At 36.6% G+C, this 20,325-nt stretch overlaps 1 protein-coding gene across 5 annotated transcripts in view; it reads right to left on the bottom strand.

The window, feature by feature from the left end:
- Nucleotides 1-20,325, bottom strand: part of LOC145978916 (agrin-like) — a 1,115,983-nt gene that overhangs the window by 21,058 nt on the left and 1,074,600 nt on the right. For all 5 annotated transcript variants that reach the window (XM_083111886.1, XM_083111888.1, XM_083111890.1 and 2 more), the window contains 7 exons: nucleotides 18,453-18,630; nucleotides 13,222-13,449; nucleotides 9,592-9,824; nucleotides 8,216-8,350; nucleotides 6,461-6,707; nucleotides 5,524-5,688; nucleotides 1,390-1,640 (listed from right to left, as the gene is read on the bottom strand). In XM_083111886.1, the coding sequence (XP_082968012.1) occupies nucleotides 1,390-1,640; nucleotides 5,524-5,688; nucleotides 6,461-6,707; nucleotides 8,216-8,350; nucleotides 9,592-9,824; nucleotides 13,222-13,449; nucleotides 18,453-18,630 (1,437 nt within the window). The remainder of the gene's footprint in view (nucleotides 1-1,389; nucleotides 1,641-5,523; nucleotides 5,689-6,460; nucleotides 6,708-8,215; nucleotides 8,351-9,591; nucleotides 9,825-13,221; nucleotides 13,450-18,452; nucleotides 18,631-20,325) is intronic.

The raw sequence follows: 20,325 nt of genomic DNA, 5'->3' as shown, positions 1-20,325 counted from the left end.
GTCAACAGTAACACAAATCATGTCGCTTTCGAGAAACCGGGAGTGTTGCTGACAAGAAGAAAGAAGAATAGGTGTGCTTCAGTACTGACAGAAGGAAAAAAGGAAGAGGTACGTACAGTACTTGAACGGTCTCCAAGCAAAAGTTTGCGTAAATTAGCATCGCAGACAGGAATATCATTCGGGAGTGCACAAAAGGCCACAAAGAAATTAGAATTAGGTATGCATGCATACTGCATACATTGCGTACACAAACTGAAACCTCCAGACACTGTTAAAAGAATAAGGTCCTGCCAGTGGTTTATCAACCAGATGGAAAGTAATGGGATGGACTTCCTCGATAATGTGTTTTTTAGTGATGAGCCATATTTTAACCTTAGCGGTTACATCAATAGAACAACAAATATTGGTCAACACATAATCCACACATCTTACATGAATCGCCACTGCACTCGCAGAAGGTACGGGTTTGGTGTGCAATTTCTAGACCACGAATAGTGGGCCCGATTTTTTTGTACGAAACATTTAACAGTCGGGCATACCAGGATATCATTATGCGATTTGTCGCTCATCTCCAGTGTGATGAACGCTATTGTTACCTGCAACAAGATGGGGCAACGTGCTATACATCAACAAACAGCATGGAATTTTTGGAAGAAAGGTTTGATGATCGCTTGATCTCCAAGGGTCTGTGGCCCCCTCGTTCCCCTGACTTATCGTCACCAGACTTTTTCTTTCTCTGTTTTTTTTCTTTTGAAAGGACATGTATATTGAGCAAACCCACGTACTCTACAAGGCCTGGAGCGAGCCATTACTCAAGACGAATTCCATTAACCCTGATGTCCTACGAAGGGTGTCAAAAAATATGGTGCGACGGGTTCGGACCTGCCTTCAGAAAGAAGGTGGACATTTCCAACACTTGCTGGAAATGCACATTACCATTTGTGCATAACTACATTTCATGTACCAAATCAAATGTGAGTATCTCTGTATTATTGTCGATAGTGGAATTATAGTGTATAGTATCATGATGTGCATGATAAAATGATCACCCTGTATAAGGTAAGATAAAGGTAGCCCTGTGCATATGGGTTTGTGTAATATTGCAAAACAACAATCACATAAAAATGAATTTATACTGCCTGCTATGAAAAATGCACTGTCTTTTATTTTCAGTGTTAAAATATTATTGCCTGTTATCTTTCATAACTGAAATTACATTCCAATGTATTTTTGGTTCTTAAAAATGAAACATGAAGCAAATTAAAGAATTCGAGACAGTAGCAACTTTAAATATATTCAATAGTTTTATAGCTTCTTGCAGTGATCTCACAAGAAGTGAAACACCTTGCATAACTTATTTAAGGATAGATATCACATACAATTACTTACGTTGTGAACACAAATTTCCATGGAACTTCATAGGGCATTTGCAAACGAAGGTTTCTAGGTGAGGCTGGCAGATACCACCGTTGAGGCATGGATTGTCTTGACATGGAGGTCCTTCGTATTTTTTAACATTGAACTTTTCTGCTGCGTGGCCCATAATATTGTCGTATATGTCTCCATTTATAATTATCCTTTGTATAGCTCCAGAAAATCCAGTTGTTATTCCTGACTCACGATTTGCTTCTTGCAGAAATCTGTCGAGGAATATAGATTGTAAATTAACAAAACCAACATATTTATTTCTACCTTTCTGTATTCATTTATCACCTGTAACAGAACTACATTTCCAATTAGAATAGGTGTACATACATATAATAATGTAAATACATACTAATGTTAATTGCCAAACTTTTCCGGTGACCCTTGTTGTGTCCATAAATAATTCCGTTCGTCATTTGGTTGTCCTAAGCTTTACATTGGAGTGAGATGGGATGGCTATTCAAATGTTATTTTCAACGAAGTTAAGAATTTCTCATGTAAATCAGTAATAAAATTGGGTTTCGTATTGCTTTAAGATTATGTAGACAGTCATAAGTTTCCAAAAATTACATTCTCCCGAACCTAAGAATGAATATATTAAAGTGCAACGGAATGGTTGCGAAAACGAGTTAAATATAGTACATTTATACACAAAGAGCACTAAATTTAACGTCATTTGGGTCGTTTCTAGCTGTCATGGGTCGATAATACAAAAATTTAAATTTATACACTATGCTTTGGTTTTTCTCTGGTTTCAAGCATGTGTAATTCTATGGCGGGAGTAGGAATCGAAGGGAAAAAAAGGTAAAGTGCTCCCCTGTGCTTAGCACCATGCCATGAAGGTGTATAGGGAGTGTGGGGGGTAACTCCCCACACTTTCTTGATCCGGTCGTGAGTGGGGGTGATCTGATCAGCATCACGCCCCTGACCGCCTTTACCCCCCAGGGTTTCCCCCAGGTACCCATGTCATTCGACGCTGGGCGGGCGCCGGGGCCGCTTCCAACGTTAGAAAAGTTCCCGGATTTGAACGGCCGGGGATCGAACCCGGGACCTTGAGCATGGTAGTCATGATGCGTTACTGACTGAGCCACCGCGGAATCGAAGAAACTCCCAAAATTATAAAGAAAAATGTATTAAGTGTGAAATGCATGATATGTATTATTATACACTATGACTGACATTATACCCTATCCGATACTTTAATTTTAACGTAGGTTTTCATTGTATTAAGCAGACATTCTCCCCTCGTATTTTCGTCCTTCTTTTTCTTGGTAACAACAATTTTAAAATTATAATTCCTGTAAATAAGATAGCCCTAGAGGTTGCCAGACATGAAACAGAAGATTTTTTTTTTTAAAATAACTATTCTCGACGATAAATGCATGTATATAAAACAAAGGACCATATTTACTAGCTATGTGGAAAAGTATATCATGTGTAAAAAGAAAGTCAGTTATTGAAAACAACTATAAAAGTATAAGTACAGTTGCGCAGAATTATTATGTATTATTCTTTACCGGATTCTCAACAATAGATCACTTAAATTGTGAAAACTGCAAGTAACGTTGACAAGTGCTGTGCAAATTTTAAGGCTTTCTTGAGTTCCGATATCTTTTCTGTTGCTGTTGATTGTCTTTTCAAAAATCTTACTTTTACAGCACTGATTATTCAACTAGACATCATTTCCGAGGTTAAGATTAAATTAAACCTGCAATTTAATGTAATAGCAGCACGTTCAGCATCAAATTCCCCATGTACTTAAATGGGAGAACAATTGCCGATCAAAAGCGTGGGGACACAACAGGGCTGCTGCAACCTACAATAGTTTGCTTTGACCAGACCCATTACAGCATTACAATGGAGCGGAAGAAGAAAAATTAAGGGATAGAATGAAAGAAATAAAACAAAAGTCCACTTAAAATTACATAAAATGTATGAGTACAGTGAATATTGAGTATATTTTCAAATAAAAGAAATACTTAGCAGAGGTATATTTCACAATCTGTAATATACAGTGGAACCTCAATTTCATGTTTTTCGGGGGACCAAGCTGAAAAAACTTAAAATGCAGGAAAACGTAAAATCGGGGTTCCATTGTAGTTATGTTTTAGACATTTTGATGTATTTCCAGAATATTGTTTTTGTTGAGTTTGAGTTTGTTTATAAGTACACTTTATGCACAGAAAGGCTAATTAGGACTGAACCTAGTTGAAAGTTGGATCTGAACCACTATGTCTCTCCATAGGCTGTTGAATCTGGAGCCCCTTAACTGCAAGGCAACGGTGTTACCATATACACCATCATGGAGACCCTTTTATTATTTTGATTGTATTACTTTGATAAGCTAGGAATGCCAAAGTACATTATTAAGAGTATATAATGGAAACAACTTACAAGTAATAAATGGAAATTTGTTACAGAGCTACAAAAACTAGAAGAACATAAATTCAGCTCTAACAGCGACTGAAAGAGAATAAGAATTTACAGAATTCTAATATTTTCACCAATGCTACTCTCCTATGCATTTATTAAATTATTCTTTCAAAAATACAAGTTTCATTTGCCTGCATCATATTATGTTCTTTGGCTATCCAATGTGCTGAGAGTCAAGACTTCATGTCAGTGGTCAGCGCAATGCAACATGAAGCCAGAGGTCCCATGTTTAAAGCTTGGCCAGGCATGGTTGAATCACTATTCGTCCCATTATCATTTCATGAGTTCATCTTTCATCCTCCTCATCATGATTAACTGCTTGCCTTATTATCCCGAGTAAACTTGGGCAAGTACTATGTGCACTTTTTATATTATTCTGAGTATAATTGGGCCAAACTACTTTTTCTCGTTGTTTTTTTTTTTTTTTATCCCGTACAAACTTGTGTGAGGCTCTCTGCCACGAAGTACAGTAAATGTCCACTTCGAAGCAGCACCTTACTCAGCTTGATGCTTGGAATGTGTAGCTGAGTGAGAGATACAATAGGCAAGAAGATTTGAGGTGAATCACATTACTACTTCCCAGATTCCAATGTCCCCTTATGTGTAGCTCCATGCTTCAGAATTCACCACACTGTGCCTATCTAATAATTTCAGAATCAGAACTGCAATATTTAAGATTTTAAAAACATTTGCACAACATTTAAAGGCAAGACATTATGTTTTAGTTTGTTATGATGATAAAAATATATATCCTTCATTAGCCCAAGCATACTCGGGATAATAAAATTTGTTCATTATGTGTACATACATATGTATCCATAATGTTTATAAGTGAGGGAACTGAATTGTTTAAACTTTCATTTCATATATATTCATATTCATACAATATTTAGAGGCAGTACATTATAAACTTTTGTAAAAATAAGTTTTCTTGCATTATGTTAATGAAAAACATTTTTCATGCATGTAGCCAGAGTTAACTCAACATAATAAATCAGAAGTTTTATACATATTGATAGTCTATCTTCTTAGCTATATTTCTTAGTAATGACCATACAATATAGAACAAAGAAATGAGATTTAAAAAATTCCAAAATTTGGATCCGAATTTTGGAAATTAATTTGTAAGACAAGCAGTTAACCCAAGAGGTAGAGAGTGATGCAAGATAACCAAAACAGAACATACTAATAGATAGTGCTTACTTCTATCAATAATAACAAAAAGTGAACAAATCTCATTTGTAATACATCTGATCATGAACAGTAGTTGCCATATTTTGTGTAATGAAGAATGTGTCAATATTATGCATTTAAATATGATCATAATCATGGGCGTAACTTTGGGCGTAAAAGTTTTCCATCCTATAAAAATAGCATCAAGAACAATCTTGCTACTAAATAACTGTTGCATTTGTCATCGTAAAAATTACTAATCGATTTACTCCTCAGATCCCAGGAGGTTAACAAAAGTACCCTTGTAAACTAAAAAAAAAACTGAAAATTTGGGGGAGGGCAAGTGCCCCCTTGCTCTTGCCAAGTTACGCCTATGATCATAATTCCTTACAACATTAATAGAGAACTTGCACACAGAATAATCAAATAGTCATATACGAAGATCATCATTCAAATTCTAGTTCCTTAGTTGGTGTGATCAATAACACTTACTCGATTCCTCCAATGAAAAGTGGCAGCTCAAGATTGAGCTCATTTAAAGGTGGTCCTGACGATCCCCTGACGACAGGGTCATTGTTCACTTGCAAACTGCCTTCTTTATCTATCCTACTAATTTTCACAGAATGCCACTTATCAATTTCCAATTTATTTGGTGTCCTGCAAAAAAGAATCATTTCAGATCATTAAATAATTCTATGGAAACAAACAAGATACACAGTTTCAAACATATCTTTCCCTGCTACAAATTATGAACGTACTGTAGATTTGTTGAGTGAAAGTTCTTTAAAGGAGTTCCAAAGAATAGTCTCAGTCATTTATTCCCCTCTCAATATGTCGAAAAAACAGGCTATAATGGATGTTTAATAAAGTTTTTAGAACCCACGGATTATTTATGAAAGTAATTGGATACATGTACATGTACATGGAAATATAAATATTTTTATAACGAAAAATTATACCATTCTCCCCCCTTTACTTTATGTTCTTCTTTTTTTAACTTTCCTGAAAAAATATTCAATTTATAATTCAAAACCTTTTTTGATCATGATGGGATCAGGTAGGGAAATTTTAAAGACCTCAGCATTCGTGATTGGAAATTTTTGAGACTGAAAATGTTAAAATTCTCCAGTAAAATCCTTGAATTCCATGCACCATTTTTCATTGAAGTAATTGTTTTTAGGATTCTGAAAATTGAGAACCCATTTCCCAAAGTTAGGTTTGGGATGGATTTTTTCCTTTCTTTCTCAAGATCCTGATATCAACATTTCAGAATCCCATATACACCCAGTAAGAATTAATTCTCAACTTTAAGTGAAGGAAGAATTTTAGTTTACGGTTGTGATAGAAATTATAATCTTAATTTGCAAAAATAAAAGAATTTTCTATGATGCAAATGGAAGGGAAACACAAATATTTCGAATTTACTTACGTTATATTCGCTATTCCACTGCCCAAGTCAAATTTAAATTGCATATGGCCATCCAGGAGGTTGAGAGAAATAAAATCACCCTTTCCATTGGTCAATTGTCCATTGTATAGGAGAATGCCATCCAGTTGCTTCGTAAGGAACCACATTTCAATGGAGAAGGCTCTGCCAACGTTTTCCAGCTTCGGAAGTCTTAAGAATGAATCTCCAGAGAATTCTGGCACAACCACTTCATGTAGCTCTGCATCTACTATAATATAAATAGCACTGTCATATTAATACAAGGAACACTTTGTGTTTACGTTAAAAAATTAGTTATTTTTTATGTAATTTAGTTATGTCAGTTTTAATATAAAACAATGACACATGCAAATACAAAACTTACTTTTTAAGATAAATATATTTCAAAATTCTTTTCTGAAAATTTTCTATGTTACTCTTTGTATTAATGTGAAAACTTTGTGCAAATGAGGTCATTTTGAAAAAAAAATGTATTCAATTGAATTTATTTTAACCCTATTAATGCAAACAAAGGTTATATTTATTTGTTAAATATATGTCAAATTTATTATATTGATGTAAACTACAAATTAAGAATACATTTTTAAAAAAAACTCTGAGCTGTTGGTTCCAAATTTATACATGACAATTTTTATTTTTATTATTCAACACCTTTATATATCATTTAAGCTAAATATGTATAATTTAAGTCAGGGGCTCATTCAGAATTTTCCATTTGCAAGTCCACATTTAGAGGGTTGTAAGGGCAAATTTCAAGCCAAAATGACCATAAATTAAGCCTGTCAAAAATGTTAGGAGATGTTGAGGAAATTTGTTGTATTGTGTCATTTGTTAATAATGATACAATAAGAAAAGATCTGAATATTGTAAATATATTGCAAATTAGTAGTTCAAAGTGTATCAGGACAACTGTGAAGTTCTTTCTTTGTAATATTTATAAATGCTCTACAAGTGATGATTCTAAAAACTACTAAAACATATCACACAAATTTGTTTAATAATCCTCAATCAACATCTGGAAAAATCGAAACTATCTAATCACATCTAATTAAGCCTAATTTGTGGTGTACTAATCCAGGTTGGGTATTCTAGGACCACAATAAAATTCAAGTATAATTCCCAGCTTTCAAGGAGAAAAAGGGTGTGTGAGATTCCAATGTATCCAAAAATTCTAATTAAATTAAATTAAATGGTATATTTATTTAAAATATTTAATTTAATGTGCAAGGTTTGCATTTGCTACTTCACATACTCAGACTTGAAATACATCTATAAACAAAAGTCACAAATGTTACAGTTTATATTCTAATCTACGAAAATTTGTTAAATGTATAAGAATTTCAGACTAAAATTTAACTATCATCTTCAAGATATCTTCCATCTGTCAGTTAGATTGTTGTGCAAAAGACGTAACAAAGTAAATGGGTTGAGAGAATTCTGTTTTATTTTCCACACAGCTTCTTTTCCTTAATAGATAAAAATTAAAAAAAAAACAACAACTAAACTGTGAAAACTTTCCTCAGTGCATTTATAAATGTGTACAAGTTCAATGGGATTTGGACTAATAAAAGTTGCAATTTTTCACATCTACGAAGAAAAATTCACACAGAATTCACACTAATTCCCGAAGGCAATAATTCATGCAAAATTCCTCGAATTCAAAGAATTCCCAGTTGAGTGGTCACCCTGTAATCTAATCAACCATAATTATAAAAAATAAAATGAAGGAATACTTACACTCCTGGCAAAATTTTCCTTTTCTTCCTGGTGGACATTTGCACATATAGCCTCCTTGTGGCAATTCTGCACACGTTGAACCAAATATGCATGGATTTGAATTGCATGGATTTACTCGATTCTCACAGTAGTCACCTTGAAGGGGAAAAAATACATAAATTATAATTATCAATATGCACCAAAATGAAAATCTACTGTGAAAACAATATTATCACTGGATTGGAATCTTCCAATGATGGGTTACATTACTCCATAAATGTGAATTTATTGTCTAAAATTCAGTCTTTGAAAGCATTATATTCTTGTAACACAATTTTCCTGAGTATTTTGAAGGTGGACCGGTTGAAGAACTCCACACCTCTAAGTAGAATTGTGGGAGGGAGACTGGCAGTCGGGAGATAGACCAAGGCCCTTATGGGCTGTTGAACCACGGCTTTATTTTTTTTATTTAACATGAGTAACCATACCTTGGTTACCGTTTTAGCAAGAGTTACACCTATTTCAACACCTAAATATAATTCAGCATATAATTAGGATGAGATGAGAGAACAATCTAAATTTGACAACCATTAACGTATTTCCTGGATGCTGAAGTGGTGCATTTTTCCATAGTAGGAGCTTACAACTAATTGATCTAACGCAGGCTCCTTCACTTTGTAAAATGTTAAATTTGTATTTTTGCTACTTTGTCACATTTCTGCCACTTTTGGCTAAAAATATGGATGAGGATGAGTAATAATTGGATGTAATGGATGAAGGGACACTCTCAAAGGACAACCTCGCCCAGGCTAGGATTTTAAGCTGGAAACTTCGGCAATAAGATTGTCCACTTAACACTCTTGCCCACCGAGCCAGCACGAGTAGAACATCTATGTTAGATCTAAAAGTTAGAACATTTATGTTTTAGTCCAACTTATTATTCCTTATTCTATGTAAAGGCTTCAGAGTTTATTCAGTGTGTTTAAAAGATGGTATTGGGATGGAAGAAAGTACAGTAAGTTTTCTTACCTGAGGTTGTTGCTTTATAAACAAATTAAATCCTCTATTTTTAATAAAAGTTTTTTTTTAAAAGATAGGAATGTGCAAGGAGAATAGAGCAACAGAGATTAGAGATAATTGCTCACGTAATTAAGATTGGAAGCACATGTAGCGTTAAAGCTGTCAGCCAGTCTCAAATAGAAAGTAAATCTAAAAGTAACAAAGTTGATATAAAAATTGAAACTATGTAACCGTAATTCAGTTACATGAAAAAAATAACCACTAAACTGGCCGAAACTCATGCATAAATTTAAACTGTTCAACGGGCATGAATTCTGTTTTAAATTTCAGAGATTAAAATGTAATTATGAGATTTATAATAAATGTTACTCACTCACCTGTATAGGTTTCAAGGCACAAACATTTGTACTGGTCAGAATCTATGGCCATGCACGTACCATAGTTATGGCATGGCATACTGGAGCAAGGATTTTCTCCACACTCTTTCACGCCTTTGGCACTAACGACAGCAGTATCACGGCCCTCCTGAAGCTCTATTACTTTACGTCCGATTTTTAGTTTTCTTATGCATCCGATCAATCCTAATGAGGTTCCGATGTTCTCAAATACTCTGCAAATAATTAGCATAAGTGATATTAAATAACTAAACTTTTCTTATAAAGAATTATTATAATCTGGTTGCACTCGAAAACAACATGGCATGTAGAACAGATAAGTTTAGGCTGTGTCCAAAAGGTCCAAAAAGCAGGCTTGAAGTATGGTATTGTCAGAAGTGACTTCGCCTAGTGCAGTGCTAATGCACTAATTAAATTAAATGCACAATCGAGGAAACAGCATGCAGTACGTGGCATTGCATACTTATTTACTACACTCGTTTGCTTGTTTGAAGTCATGGAAGTCTAAATTCCAGCTGTTGGTTGCAGTTCTATTGTGTGGAAATGTAAGTGTAAGAACTTCTGTGGTTTCGATTCATACATACCCATGCTCTATTCTATGATGCTGAAGTGCAATTAGAAAGATATTCAGTTCCAGTCCAGGTTTCAAAACTGAATTGCATGTCCATTCTCAAAGGATGGGTGCTTCAAGTACAGTCTTGCATATTTCAGACACAACATTTATGAATGGCAATTTTTAGTAGAAACAAGGAAATATGAGGGAGAAATTCAACGAAAGCAATTAAGGAAAACATTGGAGAACATCAATATCCTGAACCTATGGAGAGTTCGACGTGGTTATGATTTACACATAACCTAAACGTGAGCAGCCTGAGGAAGGGAGCAGTTGCGTCCCAAAACGTAGCAGGAGTTACCTCGATACTTGCAAAACTTAAGTTACGAGGGCCACTATTTATATTTTGAGCCTTGGCAACACTGATTGAAGTTAGGCGCGATTTGACGTTTGCACGGAATCGTCTGGCATTATTGACCATAACGTACTTCAAATGTTTTGTCAATAGCTTCATTTGTGTTGTTTATGTTGCCTTGGAGATTGCGCGACAACAATAAAATGGAATTAACTCGTGAACATTTTCGTGTGATGATTTTTTACGATTTTTGACGTAGATTATCAAGACAAGAGTGCATCGATCAACTTACTTCCACATTTGGCGATGAAGCCCCATCCTTTGCCACTGTGAAACGCTGGTATAATGAATTTAATCGTGGCTGCCATTCGCTCACCGACGAGATTCGCGAAGGTCGTCCAAAATCAGTTGTTGTTCAAGAAAACATTGATGCTGTGCAAAACCTAATACTGCAAGATCGTCATGTGACGTACTGTGAGATTGAGGCAACCATAGGTATTAGTTCCACCAGCATATATAAAATATTACATGATCATTTAGCTGTGAGAAAGGTATGTTCTCGTTGGATCCCACACAATTTGACAAAAAGTCAAAAAGACGCTCGCATCAATTGGTGCAAACAAATGCTCAATAAATACAATCGTGGTGCTTCAAAAGACGTATATAAGATTGTAACAGGTGACGAATCATGGATATATGCATATGAGCCGGAACGTAAACGGCAGTCGACTGTATGGGTGTTTCAAGATGAACCCAATCCAACAAAAGTTGTTTGCGCTCGAAGCACATCGAAACAAATGGTTGCCTGTTTTTTCGGGAAAACTGGTCACGTGGCAACTGTGCCTTTAGAGGAACGTAGAACGGTCAACTCTGAATGGTACACAACAATTTCTTTGCCAGAGGTCTTTGGTCAAATACGGAAAACAAACAAACGCCGTCGGATCATTCTTCATCAAGACAATGCCAGCTGTCACACATCTCGTCTAACAACCGACTTTATGAACAGTCAAAAAATCGAATTGATGGGTCATCCGCCGTACAGTCCTGATTTGGCACCCAATGACTTCTTTTTGTTCCTGAATGTCAAGAATAAATTGCGTGGACAACGATTTTCGTCGGCGGAAGATGCAGTTGATGCGTTATGGAGGTGTCTCAAGAAGATTGGAAAAACTGCTTTGACAAATGGTTCGAACGAATGCAAAAGTGTATTGACCATAAAGGAGAATACTTCGAAAAACAATAAAGCAGTTTTCAATGCCAAATTCCTGTTTTTTCCATTGTTAGGCTCAAAATATAAATAGTGACCCTCGTAATATTATATGTATATTAAACTTGTGAGTAATTCGCACAACCTTCATCATGAAATCAAGATATCATTCTTAATATTTAGACTACTTAGTAACTTGTCTAGAGGTGATACAGTATTGTTTGTAATCACACAATGTATATGTAAATGTCAGCTATTTATAAATATGAGCTAATGTAGATGATGGTAGGTGAATAATTTTCCTTTAAGTAAGTCTTGAAGCTTTCCTGGCGACGAATGATGAAAAGATTCTCTCTGGCTATCGACCAGGTGAGTTGTGGAAAAGATTCCAAGCTTTTGAGAGCTAACGTCACTCTCATCTTCAGCGTACAAGTGCAGTCCTGAGCGTCAACCTGGTGTATACACATTCGTGGAGGGGAGTTGCTGGTGAAGATGGCAGGCCAATCGGGTGCCATGTCTGCTATTTCCGTGCTGCTGGTCAACTATCGCTAGCCAAGCTGGGTCCAGTTCGAGCCCCATGTCGCGATTGAGATCGTGTTGCAATTTATGATGGGGCCCTGAAGATGAGAGTGACGTTAGCTCTCAAAAGCTTGGAATCTTTTCCACAACTCACCTGGTCGATAGTCCGAGAGAATCTTTTCTTCAATTTTCCTTTAGTTTATATCACATGCTTGTGATAACTCAGCACACATTATGTGTAATAATTTGGTAATTAAATACTTGTGATCTAATTGATTATATTGTTGTTAACCCTCTAGCGAGTGTGTGAATGTTTTCAATAAGATGGATTTAAGCATAGTAATATACACCTGTAGATAAAGGTAAAAGTGCACACTGCACCGTGCCATGAAAGTACATAGGTGGGAATGTAGGGATAGAGCCCCAAACATTCTTGATCTCGGGCATTCTGGAGGTGATGTGATCAGCACCATGTCCCAGTTTCCTTTACCCCCCAGGTACTCATTGACTTGAGACTGGGTGAGCCCCAGAGCCACTTTATGCTGGGACAAAGCTGGAAAAATTCCAACCTTAGATCACCCACTCCAGGAACCTGGGTTTCCTGCATGGAAGTTGGACACCTTACTGACGACCACCACTGCTAAAGCGTAATAATATGTAATCTGCAATTAGTGCAATTCCAAGAAGACTTTGTAGAAAAGAAGAAAAAATTGAGCAAAAATAATTGTAGCAATATTGTGGAAAAATAACATTAGCTGTATCACAGTTGTAACTCACATGCTCTTTGGATGGTTTAAGGTATAGCAACAACAAATACATAAAATGGACACATATTTTCTGTACGTGAAACTTCAAATAAATATTTTTTTTTGGAAAAATAAACATATTTTTATGCATTAATTTTTTGTATTGTGCATGGAAAAGAAGACATTATCTACTCCTTACAAAGTGATGAGATTAAAATTTCATCTCGCATACCTTGGGAAATCTGTGGGAACATATCCAACGTATGCATCATCTTGAAGATCCAGAGACTTCAAACTTCCCTGAGATTGTCCAGCCACGTCTTCAGAATCATCTAATTTAAGCATCCCATCACGGTGGTATCTTTTTGCAATTATATGGTGGAACTTCTTCATCTGAACCTTTTCATGAGATTGGATCACAACAGGACCATTTCCCAGGTTGTATCTAAATTCAACATACCTACAAGAAACGTTATAACTTACTTCTGAGAAATGTTAATGATAAATTATATTGCATACAATTACTAGAGTATGCACGATTTATTTGGAGGGGCTGGATATTACATAGCTAGAATCTAGTTGGAGGGGTAGCAAGATATACTACAAAATATTTTTTAATTATAATTTTTAACAATTGTTTTAAAAGTCGTTCAAAGACAAAAATGGCAATCAAGAGTTTGTTTTTAAGGGGAGCTTGCATTTCCCCACTTTGGTTTTCCAGGGTTCATTACTGATTTCACTGTGTATTCCTCCTGTGTATGCCAGTGCTAACAATGAGCAGGCGCCCCTAGTGTGTATTTCAATGATAGATGAGAAGGTGAAGTGAAGATTTTCTCCTTTTTGACATGAATAAAGTCCTCCCTCCCAAATTTCTCGTAGATAAATCTCAACTGCTTTGTTCACTTGACAATGTCATACATGTGCGAGCACTTGTATTTTTGTGTGTGCACTAATAAGCATGTGCTCAGTTTTTAAGGATGTGCTCTCTTTTATTCACATCATACTGGAAGCATTTGCTCACCACTGCAGAAGATCCACCGAGGGAGTTGTATTGTGTGTGAGCAGGTCCTTAGCTTCTTCATTCACAAGAAATGGAATTCATGCTCCAAAAAAAATGTGAAATAAGCAGTGTTTGTTTTTATTTGGTACAGTCAATAAAAAACCGGATTAATGCAGTGAAAAAGCAAAATAAATTGACAGAGGGATGAAACTCACGGGATATGTAGGCCAGGCTGGGGTACGCCACATGTCTGCAAGATGAGTTCCAGACCACATTGCTAGGTGGCAGCACTGGCAGGGAAGGGAGGTTCTGTATGTCCAATTTGCCTCCAAGGTGCCAGTCAGTCATTCAGTGAGAAGTCATGGCGTTCACAGTGTCAGGTGCCACAAAGGAGGTTCAGCGATCCGTGATACAATTTTTGACGGCAGAAGGCAACACACCAGGGAACCTTTATGAGCGTATGACAGCTGTGTATGGTGGTGAGTGCATGTCCCGAACACAAGTCTATGAGTGTCTATAGTGTCTAATGCGGCGCATAGTGGGCACCCTAAATGTGCCATTACGGATAAGTCCATTTCTGCCGTTGATGACCTCATACGGGAGTGTCGGGGGATTAGTTTGAACCAGATTGCAACCGAACTCAGCATTAGTCATGGTACAGCATACACCATTGTTCATGAACACCTTCAATACCGGAAGGTGTGTGCAGCCTGGGTGCCAAAGATGCTCACAGAGGAGCAAAGAGTCTCGGGCATCTCCTGCTGTACTCGACAGAGGGTGAGGGTTTCCTGGAGCGCATTGTGGCAATGGATGAGATCTTGCTCAGCCGGTATATGCCAAAGAGTAAACGTGACAGCAAGAGTGGAAACACCCCTCATCCCCACAACCCAAGAAAAGCAGACAAGTCGAGTTTGTTCGCAAGGTGATGTTCATGTTTATCTTTGATCATCATGGTCCACTTCTCAGTCGCTTCCTCCGGCAGGATGAAAAAATGAACGCTGCTCTGTACTCGGATATCTTGCGAAACGAGGTGAGACCTGTAATCAGGTGCAAGCGGCATGGCTACTTGATACGAGGTGTCATTCTACTACAAGACAATGCATTTCCCCACGTTGCGGGACACACTATGGACATTATTGCACAAAGTCCATCCTCCTGCAAATGTTAAATATCCAAACTCCTCAAGAGAGACATAGACTGGCTAACCATATATTTCTACATAAAATAGTGAATGGCAACATCAGAAGTGACTGCCTTCTTCAGGAAATTCACTTTCGTGTGCCTGCCCGCTCAACAAGAAGCACTCAACTTTTTGCTTCTCAGAAGCCGAGACGGTGCCTCATCCAGCACTCTCTGTTCCATAGACTGCCCAGTGAATATAATAATCTAGGAAGCCAAATAGACATTTTTGAAATTCTTAACAGTTTAAGAAGAAAGTTAACAAAAAGTATGCGAGTCTCTTAACCACGTGTAATTTTTCTGTTATTATTTTTGTTGTATTATGTTATTATTTTTGTCCTTATGTTCTATAAAATCGTTCCAATGTAAAATGGCTAACGCTGTATTTGGAATCTTCTATTAAATAAATAAATAAATGGGTTGGGAATGCTTAGATCATCCCTCCTACAGCCCTGACCTATCCCCATGTGACTTTCATGTGTTTAGCCCACTGAAAGGTGCCCTAAGTGGAATCCCCTTTGCCTCGGACACAAAACTGCAGAAGTGGTCTTCCATTGGTGCTCACAGCAGCCACAGGACTTCTGGGACAGGGGCATCAAAAATCTGGTGAAGCAGTAGGATGCCTGCCTCAACAACGCAGGGCAATATGACGACCAGTATTAAAAGGTAAGTCCATACAACATTCATTCCGGTTATTTATTGACCATACCAAATTTATAGAACCCAATGATTGCACAAATCTACAAGTAAAAATAAAATACATGAAAATTGAAGACATTATTAACATATACCGTGCGTCCATTTCGATCTGCAGCCGAGAGATCGGGAGAAGCGTGGCGGGCGGCGCTGATGGAGATGCCGACATTTGCGGCCTGAAATGCCCGCTTATTTTTATGGACATATGCAGACATTTATATAAATATTGCAAAACGAGCACTAACCTGTGTTATAAGAGTATGGTTTTAATTTTAGTAGCTTAGTGACTGTATGTGCCGATGATTTTGACACGCCCACCTCTTGTGAAACACGGCGTAGAGGTTTGTTTGGAGAACGTTCTAACGCTGCACCAATATCATCGAGTTTTGCTTCGGTTAGAATCCGTCGTTTTTGCTTAGGTGTTTTAAAATTTAACGATACAGTTTCTCGTAATTTAAAGACACGATGTCTAACCGTATCTCTGTGTGGAGTTGAAACGCATGGGAATTTCTGTACAAATTACCTACACACGTCTCGACACGAGTTTGTTTTCACGTACGTGTCATACATAAAAAATCTTTGTTCTAACGTGAATCTTGTGGCTGGCATTCCAATCGTCTCACTGACACGTCACACATACACACTACAATAACACAAACAAGTAACTGCAAGTAACCAAGAATAACACTCTTGCGCACAGTACGAAATTAACACGCTTTTGGTTTACATTGCTCGCCACTATATTTACAACTCTGTCTTCATCTAGTCGCGAAGGAACAAAAAACTCGAGCTCGGATATTTTGGATTGCAAGGAAGCTCACGAAAACCATTCACTTTTATCGGTTTCGTCTGCAGTGTAATCCTGATACAGTGTTGCACATTCGAAACCTCCAAACGATTCCCATGGCCAAAAAACTCTTTCAAGGATATAAACTTAAACAGGACGTTACTGGTCAAAACTATGATTAAAATGCTTTATTATCTGTGGCTCTTAACATCGTTTCTATAGCGTATTTATTTGTGTATATAAGAGCAGAACTTGGATGAATTACAGAAGAACTTTTGTGTGTTATAACACAGGTTAGTGCTCGTTTTGCAATATTTATATAAATGTCTGCATATGTCTATAAAAATAAGCGGGCATTACAGGCCGCAAATGTCGGCATCTCCGTCAGCGCCGCCCGCCACGCTTCTCCCGATCTCTCGGCTGCAGATCGAAATGGACGCACGGTATTAAGTATATACGAGACAGGAAAACCAACTTGGTTGCCTAGCACATTAAGTTGACTTTTGATCTTGCCACAAAAGTTAGTGTTTTTTTTATTTTGATGTTTCGTCTTGGTTTCACAGAACTTTTTCAAGCTTTTTCACCTGTCACAAGTAAGTAGAGTGTTGTGTGACTAGCCATGTGAGGTTGTGTGTTGAATGTGTATCTAGGATAAGCTTGAAAAAGTTCTGGGAAACCAGGACGAAACGTCGCAGATAAAATAAAAACCACTAAAAATAACTGCTAGATTATCTTGCATCTACACAAAGTTCTTTAAGAAGAACACAAAAGTTCCTGGGTTTGAGTCCCAGCCTGAGCATGGGTGTTCTTTGTGAGTGTCCCTTCATCAATTTCATTTAATTATAGCTCATCCTCAACATCTTAATTATAAACATAAAATAACAAAATGCAAAAAAAACACTCATTCTCATTGTCACAATTAGCTAAAAGTGGCTGAAAAGCAATGCTAGTAATAATAAAAAATATAATTACAGTAAAACCTCGTTAACCCAGACTAATGGGAAGATAAGTTGACCGGTTTAACAAAAGTCCAGATTAACTGAAATAACCTAAAAGAACAGTAGAAAGTGCATTAAAACTCCGTTTATAGCAACAAAACACGTTTATTATGATGTATTTATAGGGCATAGGCCTAAATACACTATGCAGTGCAGTACAAAGTCTACGGGAAACAGAATTTCATCAGTGGTTGACTGCCTTTTCTTTGGGAAGTTCTCTTGTTGACTTCTAACCACATTTAAAACCTTGCATTCGACTTTTTTTTTGCCTTTTGCCTGTCTGGATTAAGCGAAGTCTGGCTTATCGGGGTCCGGATAAACGAGGTTTTACTGCACAAGCTAATTATGTGAAAAAATTTTATGCGGGTATAAAACACAATTATCATTGAAAGGAGTAAAAAAAGTAAAAGTACTTACACTTTACATAGGTATTTTTTTTGCCGATATATGAAAAACATAAAATATATAAAACCTTTAGGATTACTAGAATCACTTCACATTAACTCATTGACTGCCAATATTTGTAGAAATCAAACATACTGAAAATACACCTAAACACTAACTATAGTTAAAAGCTACCCACATATATAATTGCTAATGTAAACTATTTAACTAGCTTCCTAAGCCTTGTCAAAAGATGCATCAGTTTTTAAAACATTAGCAGAATGTTTTACAGTTTGAAAACTGTGTTTCTGAATGTGTTGTTTCATGAATACAAGGTGCACATTCAGAAAGTTCTACTATGCAATTATATTAAAGGAAATAATAAACTAAGCCTCGAAAATTAGTATTTTGCTACATACCCATTGACAATTGCCAAGGATATAAAATCGCCAGTGCCATCATGCTTCTGCTGGTCGTAGAGCAAGATCCCATCATTAGCATAGGTTTTAAATTCCATCTCAATGCTCACTTTGGTGTAAGCCTTCAAACGTTTCAGTTGAACAAATGAATGTCCATCAAAAGCAGGGATGTCATATGCTGAAATTAATTAATTATAAAGGATTTCAAATTTTTAATGCAACATTCAAACAGGTAATAACAATACATAAATGCAACCACAATTAATTCTGAAAACAAAAAAGTAAATGGTTTCAGTGATGAATAGGGGCATGCTTATTTAGTTTTTGACGAAAACACGAAATGTGAAATAACACATTGTAATGTTAATTTTTCATGTTTCTGAAAGGTGTGAGGTGCATTTCCCCACCTTGTTTTGTCACAAAATTATGCGAAATAGAAATAAACACGAAATTTAGAGTTTATTTACCGACATGACACTTTTTGAAGTCATAATTACCCTGCAAGTTATGCAATTCACAGAAAATTGGTTAATTCTGTTGTAAATATTTGAGAAGCAAAAATGGACCCCTTTATACAGGAATAAACTTAATATTTTGGTAACAACATAAATGTGCTATTAGAAGGGATATGTTTATTTTGTGTAGTAAGTGCAGTTTTTAAATCAAATTTGGGATTATACTCACATTTTTAAAGCCAAAATGTCATTTTATATTCTGCTTTTTCACCACTAACAGCGAAGGTTTTCTTTTATTTACTGCTTTTGAACCCGAAATTGACTCTGTTTTTGTACTGATATGTTGCTTTCTTATTTACCAAAAATATGTACCTCTAGTGATGAATATTTCTTGCAGTAATCAGTATGGTATCTGAATGCCAGATGGAAGAAACAAGCTTCATTCCAGGGTTAGCAATCTTTTAATTTGCAGAAAGTGACTCTGGGGTTCACCCAGCCTTTAGTAAATGGATGCCTGCGAGGGGGATAAAGGCAGCCAGAGCATTGTTCTGATCACATCACCTCCAAAATAACCGAGATCAAGAATGTGTGGGGTCCTATCTAAGCATGCCTGTGTGCCATCATGGCATTGTACAGTGAACATGGTAAACTTTCCATACCTTTCACTTACATAACAAAAAGCATTAATAATTTTAGTATTTTTCAATTGTAACATAATATGCAGATTAAGTAGAATTAAATTAATTTTTAATGCAAAGATGGATACGTCAGGCAGGATTTTGATGGACATTCCAGTACTTCTGCTAAGAGAAATATTATACACCGCGTCCAAACCTGATTATTGGGGTTGCAAGTATTGCAACAGACGAAGGTGAATGTTTATATCGCACATGTACGATAAGAACGGCTGTGGAAGTTTGCAACCCTGAGCGCTTTCATTTGTTTCCCATCAGTCACAGCGGCGTAGGTGTATTACAAGATGGCGACTACTTTTGTGTCATTGAATTTGCAAGGCGAGGTTCTGCTGTTTCAGTTCACGAGCTTTTCGACAGTGATCCTCTGATAACAACATTCGTCAATGGTTTAATCAACAACAAAAACAACAACAATAAGTTTCAAACAACTGAATGTGTCTTGTTACAAACAGTATTTGTTTCTTTGTGTTTTGTGTATAATTCTGTATGCTTGAGTTTCTTTCAGTGTAGTTTAAAAGAGCCAATAAAATTGTGATGAGGGCAGTAGTATAAATTTTACGTCTCTGACAGAGTGAGGGACAGTGTGTGTGTGAAACGGATAGTAGAGGGGAGAGTGATCTTTCAGTCTTCAGGCACCTCCCATCCATCCCGAGGTGGTTCCACCGATGCTAGCTTCAACACTGCGGTTCTGCCGTGGGGCTCAAATAGAGAGATGTAAATAAT

Source organism: Lepisma saccharinum, chromosome 25 (genome assembly GCF_977018435.1).
Source record: "Lepisma saccharinum chromosome 25, izLepSacc3.1, whole genome shotgun sequence".
NCBI classification, from domain to species: Eukaryota; Metazoa; Arthropoda; class Insecta; order Zygentoma; family Lepismatidae; genus Lepisma; species Lepisma saccharinum.
Note: the sequence above shows the minus strand (reverse complement) of the source record. Positions and strands in the feature narration are given on the sequence as shown.